At 40.0% G+C, this 17,717-nt stretch overlaps 1 protein-coding gene across 1 annotated transcript in view; it reads right to left on the bottom strand.

Annotated features, from left to right (window-relative positions):
- Positions 1 to 12,213, bottom strand: part of LOC116860692 (nuclear envelope pore membrane protein POM 121-like) — a 29,699-nt gene extending 17,486 nt beyond the window's left edge. Inside the window, exons 1-2 of the mRNA XM_032846864.1 lie at positions 12,141 to 12,213; positions 2,815 to 4,135 (exon numbers count right to left, since the gene is read on the bottom strand). Coding sequence (XP_032702755.1) covers positions 2,815 to 4,135; positions 12,141 to 12,213 — 1,394 coding nt within the window. The remainder of the gene's footprint in view (positions 1 to 2,814; positions 4,136 to 12,140) is intronic.
- Between the last annotated feature and the right edge of the window lie 5,504 nt (positions 12,214 to 17,717).

The following is a 17,717-nucleotide window of genomic DNA, read 5'->3' on the forward strand; positions in this document are numbered from 1 at the left end:
GTAGGATTTGTCAATTAAATAAATATATTATAGATACTATGTAAGCATATTAAACCGGACAAATTTTGAAATTGGGCAAATATTAAATTGGAAAAATAAGTATAATATAGATAGATTAGACCAGGTCTCTCTGGAGAAACTGTTGGAGAAAGAAGTTACACATAAGCAAGGGAAATATTTCCAGAATGAAACCTATAGTTCTGAATTATAGGCTGAGGTATCAGTGTAGATTCATTTGCACACACACATGCACACACACACAAAGAAATATAGAAATATAGGTAAGTATGTAAAAACAGAAACATATACTTCCTAATTCTGTCTCCTGAGAGAACCTAGAAGCAGAGACTTCCTAGTAGCAATGAGCACATCTGAGTGCCCGACATTTTGTTTTTTAACTTTTATTCTCCAGTAAAAGGAACCAAAGCTCCTTGGAGCAGTAGGTGACTCCAGAACTGGGATAGGTAAAGTGCAAGATCCTGGAGCATCTTATGGGGCTAGAAGATAAAGAAATCCTACAGAAAAGGGGAAGGGGGGAATGCATGCATGTACAGGCATGTTAAAAAGGACTTACCAGCTAACCTGAAATAAGTTCACAATGGTGAAATTTAGAACAATTTGAACAAAAAAAAAATAGTGATAATATTAGATAATAGCCCAAAGAACAAAATAAACATTGATGAGCCTATCCAGATTTAAATGACTGAATAAACAAATAAATCAAGAGAACCTTTCCCTAGAGAAGAATTTTTAATTAAATGTAGAAGAAACAAAGGAAATAGAAAATCATCATTAAAACGGTACAAAAATAATTGCTGTAGGCAAGATCTACTGATGATGCAAAGTTTAAGGATAAACAGGATTCTTTTGTATCATCAAAGTATGATTCCCTCCCCCAATATTTATTACACAGGGAAAAATATACAGTGGAGAGCCCTGGCAGACACCACCATAACCAGGTAATCAAGGTTAACATTTCCCATAAGACATAGGGATATTATGTGCCCCTGAGATGACATTCTTAGAAGAGTACATCATCTCTGAGATTTTTCTTAAAAATCCGTAATTTCAGTGTTCTTCTGAGAAAACAGAGAAATCCAAATCCAGGGGAACTACAAAATACCTCATCAGTATTCTTCAGACATATCAAGGCTACACAAGGCATTAAGACAGAAATGGTCAGTTTGGAGGCGACTAAGGGGACATGACAACTAAATGCAACATGGGATTCTGGATTGATACCAGAATAGAAAGAAAACTTCACTAGAAAGGAAAATCCAATTAAAGTCTGAAGTTCATCTAATAGCGTCATATCATTGTTAGTTTCCTGGCTTCGGTAATTGTTTGGTAAGATGGTAACATTAGGAGAAGCTCAATGAAGACTAGACGGAGATTCTACTATCTGTGTAAACTGTCCTGTAAGTCTAAAATTGCAGCAAATTTAGGAATTAAATAAAGACTTCATTGTCACACATCATTTCCTAACATATACTAGGCATGATACAGCCCATGGTGATGTCAGGTAGACAGGTGAGAAGCAGAAGTGGGAAAAGGCTAGCGTGTGGACTGCCTTCCCATGGACTTGAACACAAAAATCAGGAATCAGCAACTAGAGGCAAAAAGTGGTGCTACTTTCCCATCAGCTGAGCCACAGAAAAACCTGACACAGTAGAAAAACTACTTACACAAATAGATTTTTCCTCCACTAGGTTCAAAGAGCAAAGACATGGAACATTCGGCAAATTAACAAACACCACATATATATTCAATATCTATCGTTATATGTAATATAATACACATTTTATAGTCTATATGTAATATATTGTACATATTATATGTTACATATATGTATATGCATTATTATACATATCATATATTACACACATGTGTATAATATACTGATATACATTATAATTATGTATTATGTACACCTGTATTATACATATGTATTGTGTTATATACACATATACATTATTCATATCCATTATACATATGTAGCATATATACTACATATTACATGTACATTATGTTATATAATAGATAATACATATACACATAATATATAATACATATATGACTATGTATATACATGACTATACATGACATATAAATACATATGACTATATATGTGTGTGACACATACAACTTTGTTCATTTCCTGAATGTTCATGCAGCACCAAGCATTCACATGTAGAAAGGAGAAAGACTGACAAGGGTCTAATTAAGCAAATGGGGAAGGAGGGAAAGGGCAGTTGTGGCAGCAGTGGGTGTCTTGCCTGCATCCTGCCCGAAGATAAACTAGTCCAAAGCTTCCCTCTTCTGTTGAGGGGTCCTGACCCCTGGGTGGACCAGCCTAACAAGCTCCAGCCGCCCAATTTCTAGGGACACCATCTGGCAGAATGACGATGGGAATGGAACATTGTCTCTATGGAAACAACTAACTTATTGATGGGTGTATTGGACCCAGAGGTACAGTGCCCTGGGCATAGCTGAACTTGGGTGGTTTCCTACAATTCTCCTCCAAAGAACCAGTAAGGTCCAGCACGAAGTACTGAGGAACAGACTCTGGTGAGCCAGGGGGAAAGGATCAATTTTTTACAGCCAAGCCAAACAAGGCAGAAGTTTAGGGAGAACCAAGAAAAACAGCCCATGGAGGTGCCCCGCCATCCCACCATGGGAAGGCCCCCTGGCCTGGTGAGTTCTGCACCTGCCAGAAGCTCTCCCGCTCTTCATTCGTGCTGGGGGCGGGGAGGAGGAGCGCAGACAAACAGGAAGGCTCAAGGGCGCCATAGTCAGAGGCGACCTCGGTCTTACCCTTCCAACACCTTATTGATCCACTGGATCGCAGCTCTCTTCTCTAAGTCAAGGTCTTCAGCGGTGACTCGATAGCCTAGCTGGAGCGGTGGAGGCAGGATCAGTGGGTCATTTCGCCTCGACGACCGCAGTAGAGGAATCTTGCGCTTCCGGGGCCTGGAACCGTCAGGGGGAGGTGAGTGATTGCTCAAACTTTGCTTCTGCCCATCCTCTCCCTCGGCAGCCTTTTCATTCCTGATCTTCCTTTGTGGTTCTACTGAGGCTGAAGAGCTAGAATGGCAGCTCTCCTCGCTGGCTTTCTTCGTGGGCGGCTGGGGCTGGGAGGAGGCTGCTCCCCAGATCCCAGTGGCGCATCGGCAGCATCTCTGCGGCGGGACACCTCGAGTGGAACTGTAAGAACTGGTGATGGCATTGCGTTTGCTGCATGAGCTCAAAAAGCAGGTGTGGGATTTCTTAATCAGGCCATCTTCTAAGCTCGTGGAGCAGAAGTCTCTCTTCAAAGGCCCAGGCCTGGGCACGAAGGAAGAGAGGACTCCGTTGACCATCAGCCGTCTGAATGCAGACGGCACACTCTGGCTGCTCTCGGCACCCCTTCTCAGATTATCCTGCTTCTCGGGGACTGGGTGTCCTTCCTCTGACTTGGCCAGCCCCTCCCTGCTCTCGGCCAGGGAGGCCAGCTCCTTCTCGGCCGTGGTGCTCACCTGGTGGTTCTCTTCGAGGGCCCTCACCAAGGTCTCCCTTACGCACAGATTTGGGAAGTGACCAGAAAGTGAGGACCACATACAGATGACCGTCTGCTTCAGAGCCAAACGGAGCGTCAGTTTGCCCTTAGCGGACACCATCTTCAGGATTACGGAGGCGCAGAACATCTTGGAGCTGCAAGCAGACAGCGCTGGCTTCGGGTGGCTGGTCGGGGGCACAGAGGAAAAGACCCCCAGAAATAAACACCGGGCCTGCTGGATTGGATATTGCCGCCGATGGGTTATGGCAAACCGCCGACGGTGTCGCCGCCGCCGCCGACGTGGTGAAGCCACAAGATCCTCGTATGACAGCCTGCGAGCTACGTCCAGGGTCGACGCCGCCGAGTGAACCCGGCCAGCCCGGGGAACACCGTGGGCGGGGTGCGCGGGCCCGGGCCCAAGGCTCTCAGTTGCCTCGGGCTGCTCCCCACCCAGCAAAGGAGAGGCTGCCAGCCGAGGGCGAGGCCGGCTCAGGTAACTGCCCATAAGGAGCAGTTCTGCAAGGTCGCGTCCTTCAAATGGAGTCAGTGGCTCAGAAAGGTTTCCGTTAGCTGCCAAAGGGGCCCCAGGCAAAGCGCGCACTGTTAGGTGTGCCGCCTATGACGCACGCTTGGAACGCGTGAGCGAAGAAAGGGGCGCGTGAGTACTGCGCGAGGAAAGGGTGCACGCACCCGGGGCGCTTCCCAACCCCTGCTTCCCATGGAAGGTGTTGGCACGAGGTAGAGTAGCTCATGGCGGCCACAGCCGCCCTTCACGCCACCAGCCTGCTGCTCCGTTAGGAGATGGTATAGTACCACGGTTCCAGAGCCCAAGAATCGCTCCAGGCTCAGGAGTGCCCACCCCAAGCAAGAGATTCAGAGTCAGCATCGGGGCCCACCATCTGTACTTCCTCTCTGGCTTACCCAGAGGCCAAGCCCCTCAGAGCCTGTGCTGCCCAGATCCTGAGGGATGGTACAACCCCCTGAATGTTCAGGAGGCGGGAGGACCCCAAGAGGGAACTGGCTAGGGCTGAGATGCCAGATCGCAGTCGCCAATCTACCGTCTCTCCTTTCTCTAGAATTTTACTCTCCAGGTATTCCTTCTTGTCTCTCCCTCCCCTTTCCTAGGAGGCAAGGATTCTAGATACCTTTTATAAAATCAGAACTTATAGACCCCAAAGAGCCAAGGCAATCCTGAGAAAGAAAAAAGCTGGAGGCATAATGCTCCCTGATTTCTAACTGCATTATTACAAAGCTTTAGTAATCAGAATAGTGTGGTATTGGCATAAGAGAGACAAGTCAAAGAACAGATGGAGAGCCCAAAAATAAACCCATGCCTATAGGGCCAATTAATTTACAACAAAGGACCTGGTGTTGGGAAAACTGGGTAGCCAGATGCAAAAGAATGGAACTGGACCCCTTTCTTACACCATACACAAATATTATCTCAAAATGCATTAAAAACCTTAAACCTCAGAACTTCTAGAAGAAAACATAGGTGGTCTATGGTGAGTGCTGTGAAGTTTGTAAACGTGGAGATTCACAGACCTGTACCCCTGGGGGGAAAAAAAAAAAAAAATATATATATATATATATATATATATATATATATATATGTTTATAAAAAATAAAATTATATAAAAAAAAAAAAAAAAGAAAACATAGGTGGTAAGCTTCTTGACGTCAGTCTTGGCAATGATTCTTTGGATGACCAGCAAAAGTACGCAAGTGAGATTATATCAAAATAGAAAACTTTTGCACAGCAAAGGAAACATCAAAATGAAAAGGCAACAAACTGAATGGTTGAAAATATTTGTAAATCATATATCTGATAAGAGGTTAATATCCAAAATATATGAAGAACTCATACAACTCAACAGTCAAAAAAATCCAATTAAAAAATGGACAGAAGATCTGAATAGACATTTTTCAAAAAAAGACAAAGATGGCCAACAGGTATGTAAAAACATGTTCAAAGTCACTAATCATCAGGGAAATGCAAATCAAAACTACAATGAGCTATCAAATCACACCTATTAGAATGGCTGGAATTGGGGCACCTGGGTGGCTCTGTGGGTTAGAATGGCTGGAATCAAAAGGCAAGAAATACTAAGTGTTGGCAAGGATGAGGACAGAAGGGAACCTTGTACAGGAGCAGTACTGTGCACTGTTCCTGGAAATATAAATTGGCACATTCACTATGGAAACTATTTTAATTTAATTTTAAAAATTATAATTAAAACAGCCATATGATCCAATGCCACTTCTGGGTATTTACCTGAAGAAAACAAGAACACTAATTTGAAAAGATTTATACACCCCCATGTTTTCTGCAGCATTACTTATAATAGCCAAGATACGGAAAAAACCCAAACAGTGGATGATTGAATAAAGAAAACAGGTATCTACAGGACGCCTGGGTGGCTCAGTCAGTTAAGCGTCTGCCTTCGGCTCAGGTCATGATCTCAGGGTCCTGAGATGGAGTCTTGCTTCAGGCTCCTTACTCAGTGGGGAACCTGCTTCTCCCTCTGCCTTTGCCTGCCACTCCCCCTGTTGTGCTCGCTCTCTCTCTGACAAAGAAAAAAAATTTTTTTAATTAAAAAAAAAATCCCCCCCTTAAAAAAAAAAAAAGAAAATAGGTATCTACACACAATGGAATATTTTTCAGCCATAAAAAAATAATAAAATCCTATCATTTGTGACATGGATGGACCTTAAGGGCATTATGCTAAATGAAATAAGTCAGTGAGAGTATAGGATCTCACATTTGGAATGTAAAATTTAAAAAAATTAAAAATAAAGTGTAAAAACACCAAGATCATAGATACTGAGAATAGATTGTTAGTTACAGGAGATGGAACGTGGGGGTGGGCAAATGGTTGAGAGAAGCCAAAAGTCACCAACTTCCAGTTAAGAAATTAATAAGTCATGGAGATGGGGTGTACAGGCTAGTGACTGTGGTTAATGATGCTGCATTGCATATTTGAAGGTTGCTAAGCAATTAAGTCTTAGAAGTTGTTTCATGAGAAAAAAAGTTCTGTTACTCTGTATAGAGACAGATATTAATTAGGCTTTCTGTGGTGATCATCTTGCAATATCCCCAAATATCAAATCATTACGTTGTACATCTGAAACTAATATAATGTGACATGTCATTTATATCTCATTGGGGAAAAAAAGAATCCATTAGATTAAAAAAAAAAATCAGAACTTAGAGGTAGCAACTTAATGTCTTTTGAGAAAACCAGAACGGTATATCTGGGACCTAAAATTGGATTCCTGTTTTCAAGGTCATCCTCTACCGTCATTTTAATATTTGTTTTCTGCACGTTAACAGATCCTGTGGGCCTTTGTGTCATTCTTTTCCAATAAGTCTATGTCTGTGGGGTAAGAGAGATGACCTGGCAATTCAGGGTGGACCTCCAAATTTAACTCCCTACAGACATTCTGATTCAAGTTACTATGATTAGTACAGTGGTGAACACATTAGAATATTTAGACTACGGCAGAGTTTTTGATGTTCTCATAATTAACCCCACTTCGTCATTGTTGTTTTTAATCTTTTGCCTTCATTTGGATCATTATCACGTAGTGGATTATTAATTATTAATAATTAAATTATTAATCATTTTACTAGGGCAGGTAGTTTTTCAAAGTAGTTATTACAGGGATGCCTGGGTGGCTTAGTTGGTTAAGCATATGACTTCAGTTCAGGTCATGATCCCAGGGTCCTGGGATCAAGCCCCATATTGGGTTCCCTGCTCAGCGGGAAGCCTGCTTTCTCGTCTTTCTCGGCTGCTCCTCCCCCTTTTGCTCTCTCTCAAATAAATAAATTAAATATTCAAAGTAGTTATTACAGTCTGTACTGCTCTCAGCAAGCAGAAGGAAATAAGATTTTGTATAACCAATATCTAAAAGGCTGTACATTAATGAGATACACAAATGGTCCTAAAATCCAGGAGTTGGAGACTATCATTTTTAAGCAGAATATTTTGACAATATTGACTTCTCACCCTCCCGATGTTTAATCAGCCTATTGTGCTTCAAAACCCTTTTTAAAGTGAAATAAGAGAAAAATTCATGATACCACCACAATATGAATAAAATTATCATTTTAGTAAAATGATAATTTTACTAAAATGATAATTTTAGTAGTGGGTTTAAAGGTAACCCACTACTCTATTGAAGAAATAAATCTTAAGTATAGGCACATTAAAGTAAAACATAATCATGTTTCTGTGATCCAACGAATATCATAATGAATAACTTTTCAACCATTAGGTTTTCAAACAGCTTTATTGAGATATAATTTACACACCATAAAATTCACCTATATTAAGATTACACTTCAAGAATTTTTAGTAACTTTACAAAAATTCCACCAAAATCTAATTTTTATAACATTTCTGCTAACCCAAAAAGAAAACTTGTGCCTGTTTGCAGTCACTCCCCATTCTTACTCACAGGCAAACACTACTGTTCTCTTTGTCTCTATAAATTTGCTTTTTCTGGACATTTCCTATAAACAAACTGTTACAATATGTGCTCTTCTGTGTCTTGTTTCTTTCACTTAGAACATTGTGTTTGAGGTTCATCTATATGGTAGAGGTTCATCTATGCGGTAGCACATATTAATATTTCATTACTGCTTTTTGGCTTAAACGGAAATTTATATGCTCACAATTCAGAGATCAAAGTGTCAGCAGAGTGGATTTCTTCTGAAGCCTCTCTCCTTGGCTTGTAGATGGCTGTCTGCCCACTGTATCCTCACATGGTCCTTTCTTCTGTGGGTGTCCTAGCCTAGCCTCCACCTCTTAAAAGAACAAGTCATATTGGGGGTGCCTGGGTGGCTCGGTCATTGAGTGTGGGACTTGGTTTCAGCTCAGGTCTTGATGTCAGTGTTGTGAGGTTGAACCCCACATCTGGCCCCATGCTCCACATGGAGTCTGCTTGAGATTCTTTCCCCTTCTTTCCCTCCCATTCTGCTCCTCCCCTGACTGGTGTTCTCCCTAAAATAATATAAATAGGGGCGCCTGGGTGGCTCAGTGGGTTAAGCCTCTGCCTTTGGCTCGGGTCATGATCTCAGGGTCCTGGGATCGAGCCCCACATTGGGCTCTCCACTCATCAGAGAGCCTGCTTCCTCCTCTCTCTCTGCCTGCCTCTCTGCCTACTTGTGATCTCTATCAAATAAATAAATAAATAATATTTTTAAAAATATATAAATAAAATCTTTTTTAAAAAGTCATCCTGGATTAGAACCCACCCCAATGACCTCATTTAACCTTAATTACCTCTTTAAAAACTCTGGCTCCAAATACATTCACATTCTGAGGTACTCAGGGTTAGAACTTCAACTTGTGAATTGTGCAAGGACGCAGTTTAACCTATAGCACTCCGTCCTCTGGTTCTTCCAAAATTCAGACCCACACATGCAAAATACATTCATTTGCCTTATCCTAACAACCACAAAAGACTCAACCTCTTCCAGCAACAACTTTAAGTCCAAAATACCATCTAAATAGCATCGAAGTCAGGTAGAGGTGAGATTAGAGGGATGGTTCATCCTGAGGCAAAATTCCACTATGGTGGTGAAACCATGAACCTGAACAAGTTATCTGCTTACAAAATACAATGGTGAGATAGACATAGGATAGACATCTTCATTCCAAAAAGAAGATATGGTCAAGAAGAAGGATGATGGGTCCTAAGCAAGCCCAAGACTTAGCAAAGCAGATTCCATTAGATTTGTAAGTGATTTACTGATTTAGTTTATTATATCAATGTCAGCACTAGCCTCTTTATTCTTCAGCCTGCAAAACTTCTACAGAACACGTTCACAAACATGAATACAAGCAGCTAATCTGAAGAGGCTTTTGTGGAAAATTCTGTTAGATTTCAAGGTTAGAAAACAATCCTCATTGGCTCAAATGTTCTGTCCTCCAGACCATCCAAGGTTCTGGTCCTGCTTCTTCACAGCCCTGAGCTGCAGCCCCAAACCCTCTGGAACCAAGAAGGAGACAGTCTCGCTGGCTGGGCATGCATCCTTTAAACCCATGGTGGCCATGGCAGCCACGTTTGGGGTCCTTTTTCCCTGTTACCAAAGGATGATGTGCATTCATCTCCAGACTGCTATGTCATCCTATATCCTGCCTCTGAAATTCCAGAGGTCTGACAGGCTTTCTTCATTTCATCCCACCTCTGTCCCCGCTCAGTCCAAGCCACAGTGCTTCTGCTGGGATGGTTGATTGGAACCACATGTCGCACACCCATGACCTCTTTAGTGGAGGTTGTCCAGCCACACACCTATGGTGTCCTCCCTCGAGAACACCTCATTTTTTGCAAATATGGATTAACTGAGAATTTTTCAAAATCTTCACTTTGCTTCCTTTTTGCTTGGTAATTCCTTTTCCAGTTATTTCTCTCCTCTCACATTTTACTATAAGCTGTCAGGAGAATGCAAGCCATGCCTTCAATATTTTTCCTAGAAATACTTTCAACTAAATATCCAGGTTTATCCCTTAAAATTTCCACTTTTTACAACACATGGGAACACAATGTGGCCAAGTTCTTTGTCACTTGGTATTCTTCCAGTTTCCAACAACATGTTCCTCATACCCATCGGAGACTTCACCAGGAGAACTTTTATAGTTCATATTTCTCCAGAGAGGAAAGAGGAGCTGGAAATGGAGTTAATAATTTATCATGCCGTGGGGAGCCTGGGTGGCTCTGATGTTTAAGCATCTGCCTTTGGTTCAGGTCATAATCCCCGGGTCCTTGGATCGAGTCCTACATCGGGCTCCCTGCTTCTACCTTTGCCCCTCTCTCTCTTTCTCTCATGAATAAATAAATAAAATCCTTTTTTTTATATTTTTTTATTTATTTACTTGACAGACAGAGATCACAAGTAGGCAGAGAGGCAGGTAGAGAGAGAGGAGGAAGCAGGTTCCTCGCTGAGCAGAGAGCCTGATGTGGGGCTTGATCCCAGGACCCTGAGACCATGACCTGAGCCGAAGGCAGAGGCTTAACCCACTGAGCCACTCAGGCGTCCCAATAAATAAAATCTTTTAAAAAAACTTTATTTTGCCATGTAAGGAAAACTCCATAAAATGACTATAGTGGGGGTCTGGAGAGCTTTGAGTTCAGCGAACACATCCACGTACTAGGAGAGTGCTGTGATCCACGACTATGAGGACAGAAGCTTCTGCCATTAGGACCTTCCAGACCTTGCCCAATGTATCACTTTATCTTGCAATTCATCCATATCCTTTAGCATAGCCTTTGTTATGTAATAAACCAGTAAACATTAGTGTTTCACTGAGTTCAGTGAGCTGCTGTAGCAAATAAATCAAAGAGGAAGGAGGTATGAGAACCTGTTATTTATAGCCAAGTTGGACAAGAGTTGTGGGGTAACCTGGAGACTTATTACTTGCAATTAGCGTCTAAAGTGAGGGGTGGTCTTGGGGGACTGAGCACTTAACCTGTGGGATCTGACTCTATCTCCAGGTAGGAAACGTCAGAATGGAATTAAATTACAGGAACCCCAGATGGGGTCACAAATTGCTTGGTGTTGAGAAAACCCACACACATCAGGAGTCACAAGTGTGACTTTGGGGTCACGTGAGAGCAATGGAGAAACATGCACGGGGAAGAGTGAAGGTTTTTTCCTACACATAAGGTTTCAAAGTTTCCTCTTATGTTTTTGTTTTAAGAATTATAAAATTCTAGGAATTTTGTAGTTTTAGCTCTTACATGTAGTTATATGATCCATGTTGAATTAATTTTTATATATTATGTGAGGTAATTGGCCAAATTCATCTTTTTTGCATGTGGCTATCCAAGTGTACTAGCAGCATTTATTGAAAAAACTATCCTTTACCCCCATTGAATTGTATTGGCACCTTTGTTCAAAATCAATTAACCATAAATGTAAGGGTTTATTTCTTGGCTTCTCAATTCTGTTCCATAAGCCTGTGTATCTTTTCTTATACCACTACCAAATTATCTTGATTACTGGAGCTTTGTAGTTTTAAAATAGGGAAGTATAAAAGACCCCAAATAGCCAAGCAATCTTGAAAAAGAAAAACAAAACTGGTGGTCTCACAACTCCAGATTTGTTATATAACATAACAAAGCAATAGTAATTAAAACAGTTTGGTAGTGGGCATCTGGGTAGCTCAATAGGTTGGGTCTCTGCCTGCTACTGGGGTCATGATCTCAGGGTCCTGGGATGAAGGCCTGCATCGGGTTCTCTGCTCAGTGAGGAGCCTGCTTCCCCCTTTCTCTCTGCCTGCCTCTCTGCCTACTTGTGATCTCTCTCTGTGTCAAATAAATAAATAAAATCCTTTAAAAAAAAGAAAAAGAAAAAGAAAAAACAGTATGGTAGTGTCTGGTTTGGCCAGCAAACCCTGAGAGGGTGAATGAAAGGATTACTCCCAATACCTTAGTAGGAGAAAGGAGAGGCCTGAGGGCCAAATGCTCTAGTGTCAAAAGGCCTTGAGCTAAGCTCTGTCTCTGCTTTTATTGTGAATTTAATTAATATACCACATGCCAGGCAAGGAGTTCATGAAGTACTGACCTCTACAGGTGTCTGCATTTCAGCATTTCCTACCTGGATGACACCCTTGAGCCCCAGTAAGAATCTGGCCACATTCAGCCAAGAAACTTGAGAAAAGGCCCAGCATTTCGGGCACTCCTCCTTTGCTTTCCAATTAGTCTCATCTAGGGAGGCATATACAGGTCAGGTTTTATCTATCCTGTGAGTCCCCACAGGCAGTGGCACAAAAATAGGCACATAGATCAGTGGTATAGAACAGAAAACCCAGAAATAAACCCACAATTACATGGCCAATTAATCTTTGACAAAGGAGGAAAGAATATCCAATGGGAAAAAGACAGTCTCTTCAACAAATGGTTTTGGGAAAACTGGACAGCCACATGCAGAAGAATGAAACTGGACCACTTTCTTCTATCACATACAAAAATAAACTCAAAATGGATTAAAGACCTAAATGAGAGACTTGAAACCATAAAAATCCTAGAAGAGAACACAGGCAGTAAACTCTCTGACATCAGCCATAGCGACATTTTTCTAGATAAGGAAAGGGAAATGAAAGCAAAAATAAACTATTGGGACTCCATCAAAATAAAAAGCTTTACCCAGCAAAGTATACAATCAACAAAACTAAAAGGCAGCCTACTGAATGGGAGGAGATATTTACAAATGACATATCCAATAAGGGGTTAGTATCCAAAACAAAAAGAATTGATATAACTCAACACCCAAAATATAAATAATCAAATGAAAATGGGCAGATGACATGAACAGGTATTTCTCAAAGAATACATCCTATTGACCAAGGGACACATGAAAAATGCTTACCATCACTCATCATCAGGGAAATGCAAATCAGAACCACAATGAGCTATCACCTCACACCTGTCACAATGGCTAAAGTCAAAAACACAAGAAACAAGTGTTGGCAAGGATGTGGAGAAAAAGGAACCCTCTTGCACTGTTGCTGGGAATGCAAACTGGCACGGCCATTGTGGAAAACTGTATGGAGCTTCCTCACAAACTTAAAAATAGAACTACCCTATGATCCAAGAATCCCTCTACTGGGTATTTATTCAAAAAAAAAATACAAAAGTACTCATTCAAAGAGATACATGCACCCCTATGTTTATAGCAGCGTTATTCACAATAGCCAAACTATGGAAGCATCCCAAGTGTCCATAGATGAATGGATAAAAAAGATGAGGTATATATATATACAATGGAATATTATTCAGCCATAAAAAGTAAAATTCTGCCATTTGCAACAAAATTGGTAGAGCTAGGAGAAAGAAATAAGTCAATCAGAGAAAGACAAATACCATGTGATCTTACAGGTGAGATTTAAGAAACAAAACAAATGAGCAAGGGAAATATGAGAGACAAACCAAGAAATAGTCTTAACTACAGAGAACAAACTGATGGTTTGTCTGGACAGAGGTGGGTGCAGGGAGATAGGGGATGGGGATTAAAGAATACATTTATCATGATGAAATTAAATTAAATTAATAAAATAAAATAAGGAATTATATGTCCTCCAACTTTATTGGTTTTTATTTTTGGTTTGGCACTTTATTTTTTCTTGCCAATTTTTTTGTTGAAGCATAATTAACATACATTGTTATATTAGTTTCAGGTGCACAATATAATGACTCAACATTTCTATTCATTACTCAGCACTCATTATATAAGTGTACTCTTTTTTTTTAAGATTTTATGTATTTATTTGACAGAGAGAGATATAGCTAGAGTGGGAACACAAACAGGAGGAGAGGGAAAAGGAGAATCAGGCTTCCTGCCAACCAGGAATCCTGATGTAGGGCTCGATCCCAGGACCATGGGATCATGACCTGAGCTGAAGGCAGACACTTAATGACTGGGTCACCCAGGCACCCCATAAGTATACTGTTAATTCCCTTTATTTAGTTCACCCATTCCCCACCACCACCTCCTCTCTGCAACCATCCATTTGTTCTCTGTATTTAAGAGTCTTTGTTCTTTTTTTTTTTTTTTTTAGATTCCACATATACTTGAAAACATACAGTATTTGTCATTCTCTGACTTATTTCACTTAGTATAATCCCCTCTGGGTCCATCCATATTGCTGATTCAGTTTTAGTAATTTGTGTCTTTCTAGGAATTCTCTATTTCATCTTAGGGGTCTAATTTGTTAGCATAAAGTTTATAGTATTCCTATAAAATTCTTTTTATTTCTGTAAGGTTGGTAGTTATAGATATCTCTCTTTCATTACTGATTTTGCCAGTTTGTGTCTTCTCTCATTTTTCTGGGTTAAGCTGGCTAAGCTTTGTCAGTTTTTTTTAATGTTATCAAGAACTGGCTTTTGGTTTCATTAATTTTCTCTACTTCCTCTGTTTCCTATTCAGTGTATTACCACTATAAACTTTTCTTTCATTCTTTCTGCTGACTTTGAGTTTTGTTTCCTCTACTTTTTCTAGTTTCTTATGGTGGAAGTTTAGATTATTGCTTTGAAATATTTCTTCTGTTCCTAATAAGCATTTCCAGCTACAAATTTCCCTTTAAAAACTGTTTTTTTATCTGCATCTCATAAGCAAACAAAACAAAAACTTTTTAAGTCAAAATTGCTATAAGAGATAAAGAAGGAAATTTCATGTTGATGAAAAGGAAAAATTTCTAGAGATTATATAACAATTATAAATATATGTACCTAAAAGAGCCCCATAATATATGAGACCAAAATTGACAAAATTGAAGGGAGAAATAGGTAGTTTTACAAAAATAGTTAGAGATTTGCTATCCCAACATCAATAATGGATGGAAAATTCAGACAGAAGATCAATAAGAAAATAGAGGACTTAACCAATGAGACCAGCAAACATCAGACACTTCAACCAAAACAGCAGAATACACATTCTTTTCAAGAGCACGTAAAACATCCTCCAGATTACACCATATGTGGAGGCTATAAAACAAGTCTCAATACATTTAAAAAGATTGAGATCAAACAAAATACTTTCTCCAAACACAATGGCATGAATTTAAAGATCAATAACAAAAGGAAAACTGGAAAATTCACAAATACATGGAAACTGAACAAATGAAAATAATACAACACACCAAAACTTAACAGAACGCATTGAAAGCAGTGTCGAGAGAGAAATGCAGAGCTATAAACACCTACATTAATAAAAAGAAAAATCTCAAATCAATTACCTAACTTGCCACTTTAAGAAACTAGAAAAAGAAAAGCAAATGAAATCCAAAGCTAACAGAAGGGAGAAAACAAGAAAGATCAGAGTGAGACATAAAAAAGAGAGAGAATAAGAAACAATCGGGAAACTCAGCAGAATTAAAAGTTGTTTATTTTAAAAGATCAACACTATTGACAAATCCTTAGCTACAGTGATCAAGAAAAAAGAAGACAAATTACTACAATCAGAAATAAAATTAGAGGGGCACCTGGGTGTCTTAGTTGGTTAAGTAAGCATCTGCCTTCGGCTCAGGTCCTGATCTCCTGGGATTGAGCCCCACGTTGGGCTCGCTGGTCAGTGGAGTCTTTTTTTTTTTTTAAGATTTTATTTATTTATTTATTTATTTATTTGATAGACAGAGATCACAAGTAGGCAGAGTGGCAGGCAGAGAGAGAGGAAGGGAAGCAGGCTCCCTGCTGAGCAGAGAGCCCGATGTGGGGCTCGATCCCAGGACCCTGAAATCATGACCTGAGAGGCTTTAACCCACTGAGCCACCCAGGTGCTCCTGCTCAGTGGAGTCTGATTCTCCCTTTCCCTCTCCTTTTATGTGCTTTCTCTCTCTCTCAAATAAATAATTAAAATACTTTTTAAAAAGAAATAAAAGTAGAGACATTACAACCAAATTTTCACAAATAAAAAGGATTATAATTAATGCTATAAAAAATTGTATGCCAACAGTTTGATATGTAGATGAAACTAATTCCTGGAAACAGAAACACTACTTAAATTGACTTAAGAAGAAATTTTAAAAAGCTAAACAGACCTATAACAAGTAAAGAATAATCAAAACTTCCCCCAAAAAAAAGCCCAAGATCAGATGTTTTCAATAGTGAATACTACCAAACATTTATGGAGAAATTAACACCAAATCCTTCTCAAACTCTTCCCCAAAATAGAAGGAACATCCCTAACTCATTCTATGAAGTCAGCATTATCCTAATAGCAAAACCAGATAAAGACACCACAAGAAAACTACAGAGCAGTATCCCTTATGAACATAAATACAAAATCCTCTGCAAAAATCATCAAACCACATACAGAAGCATATTACAAGGATTATACACCATGACCAGGTGAGATTTATCCCAGGAAAGAAAGCAAGGGTTGTTCAACATTCAAAAATCGATTTGTTCCACATTGAAAGAATGAAAGAAAAGCTACAATCATCGCAATTGATGGAGGAAAAACATTTAACAAAATCTAAGCAATTTTCATAATAAAAACACGCAGCAAGCTAGGAAGGAGGGGTCTTCTTCATCATGATTAAGGCATCTACAAAAAACAAACAGCCAACATCACACTTAATGATGAAAAGCTAAAAGCTTTGCCCCTTAGGACAGAAATATGATAAGGATGCCCACGCTCACCACTGCTACTCAACATAGTACTGGAACTTATAGCCAGGGCAGTTAGATCAGAAAAAGAAATAAAAGCATTCAAGCTGGGGGAGGGGGGGAAGAGAACTAAATTTATCTCTATTTAAAGGTGATATGACCTTATTATAAAAACTACTAGAGAATTCATAAAACAAACACACACACACACACACACACACACACACACACTACTGGAGCTAATGAATTCAGCAAAATTGCAGGTACAGGATAAAGACATAAAAATCTGTTGTATTGGGGCACCTGGGTGGCTCAGTGGGTTAAGGCCTCTGCCTTTGGCTCAGGAAATGATCCTAGGGTCCTGAGATAGAGCCCCACGTCGGGCTCTCTGCTCAGCAGGAAGCCTGCTTCCCTCCCTCTCTCTCTCTCTCTGCCTGCCTCTCTGCCTACTTGTGATCTCTGTCTGTCAAATAAATAAAATCTTTTTTAAAAAAATCTGTTGTATTGCCATACACTTGCAATGAACAATCCAAAAAAGGAAATTTAGGAAACAATTCAACTTATAATAGCATCAAAAAGAATACATAGGAAAATATGTAAGAAGTGTAAGACATGGCACGCCTGGGTAGCTCAGTCGGTTAAGCATCTGCCTTCAGCTCAGGTTGTGATCCCAGGGTCCTGGGATGGAGTCCCGCATTGTGCCCCCTGCTCAGGAAAATCCTGCTTCTCCCTCTGCCTGCATCTCTTCCTGCTTCTGCTCTCTCTCTCTCTCTCTGACAAATAAATAAATGAAATCTTAAAAAACAAAAAAAAGTGTAAGACGTATACACTGAAAACTAAAAAACATGCTAAAGAATTTAAAGACCTAAATAAATAGAAAGAAATCTCATGTTCATGAATTGGAAAACCTTTTTTATGACTTGGAAGACTTAACATTGATAATATTTCAGTACTCCCCCAAAGAGATCTACAGAGCCCTTAAAATCACTATCAAAATCCCATTGCCGTTGTTTGTTTGTTGTTTTTAGTTTTCATTTTATTTCTTTTCCGTGTTGCAGAATTCATTATT

The sequence above is a fragment of the Lontra canadensis genome, unplaced genomic scaffold, assembly GCF_010015895.1.
Source record: "Lontra canadensis isolate GAN:19392208 unplaced genomic scaffold, GSC_riverotter_1.0 scaffold181, whole genome shotgun sequence".
In the NCBI taxonomy this organism is placed as follows: domain Eukaryota; kingdom Metazoa; phylum Chordata; class Mammalia; order Carnivora; family Mustelidae; genus Lontra; species Lontra canadensis.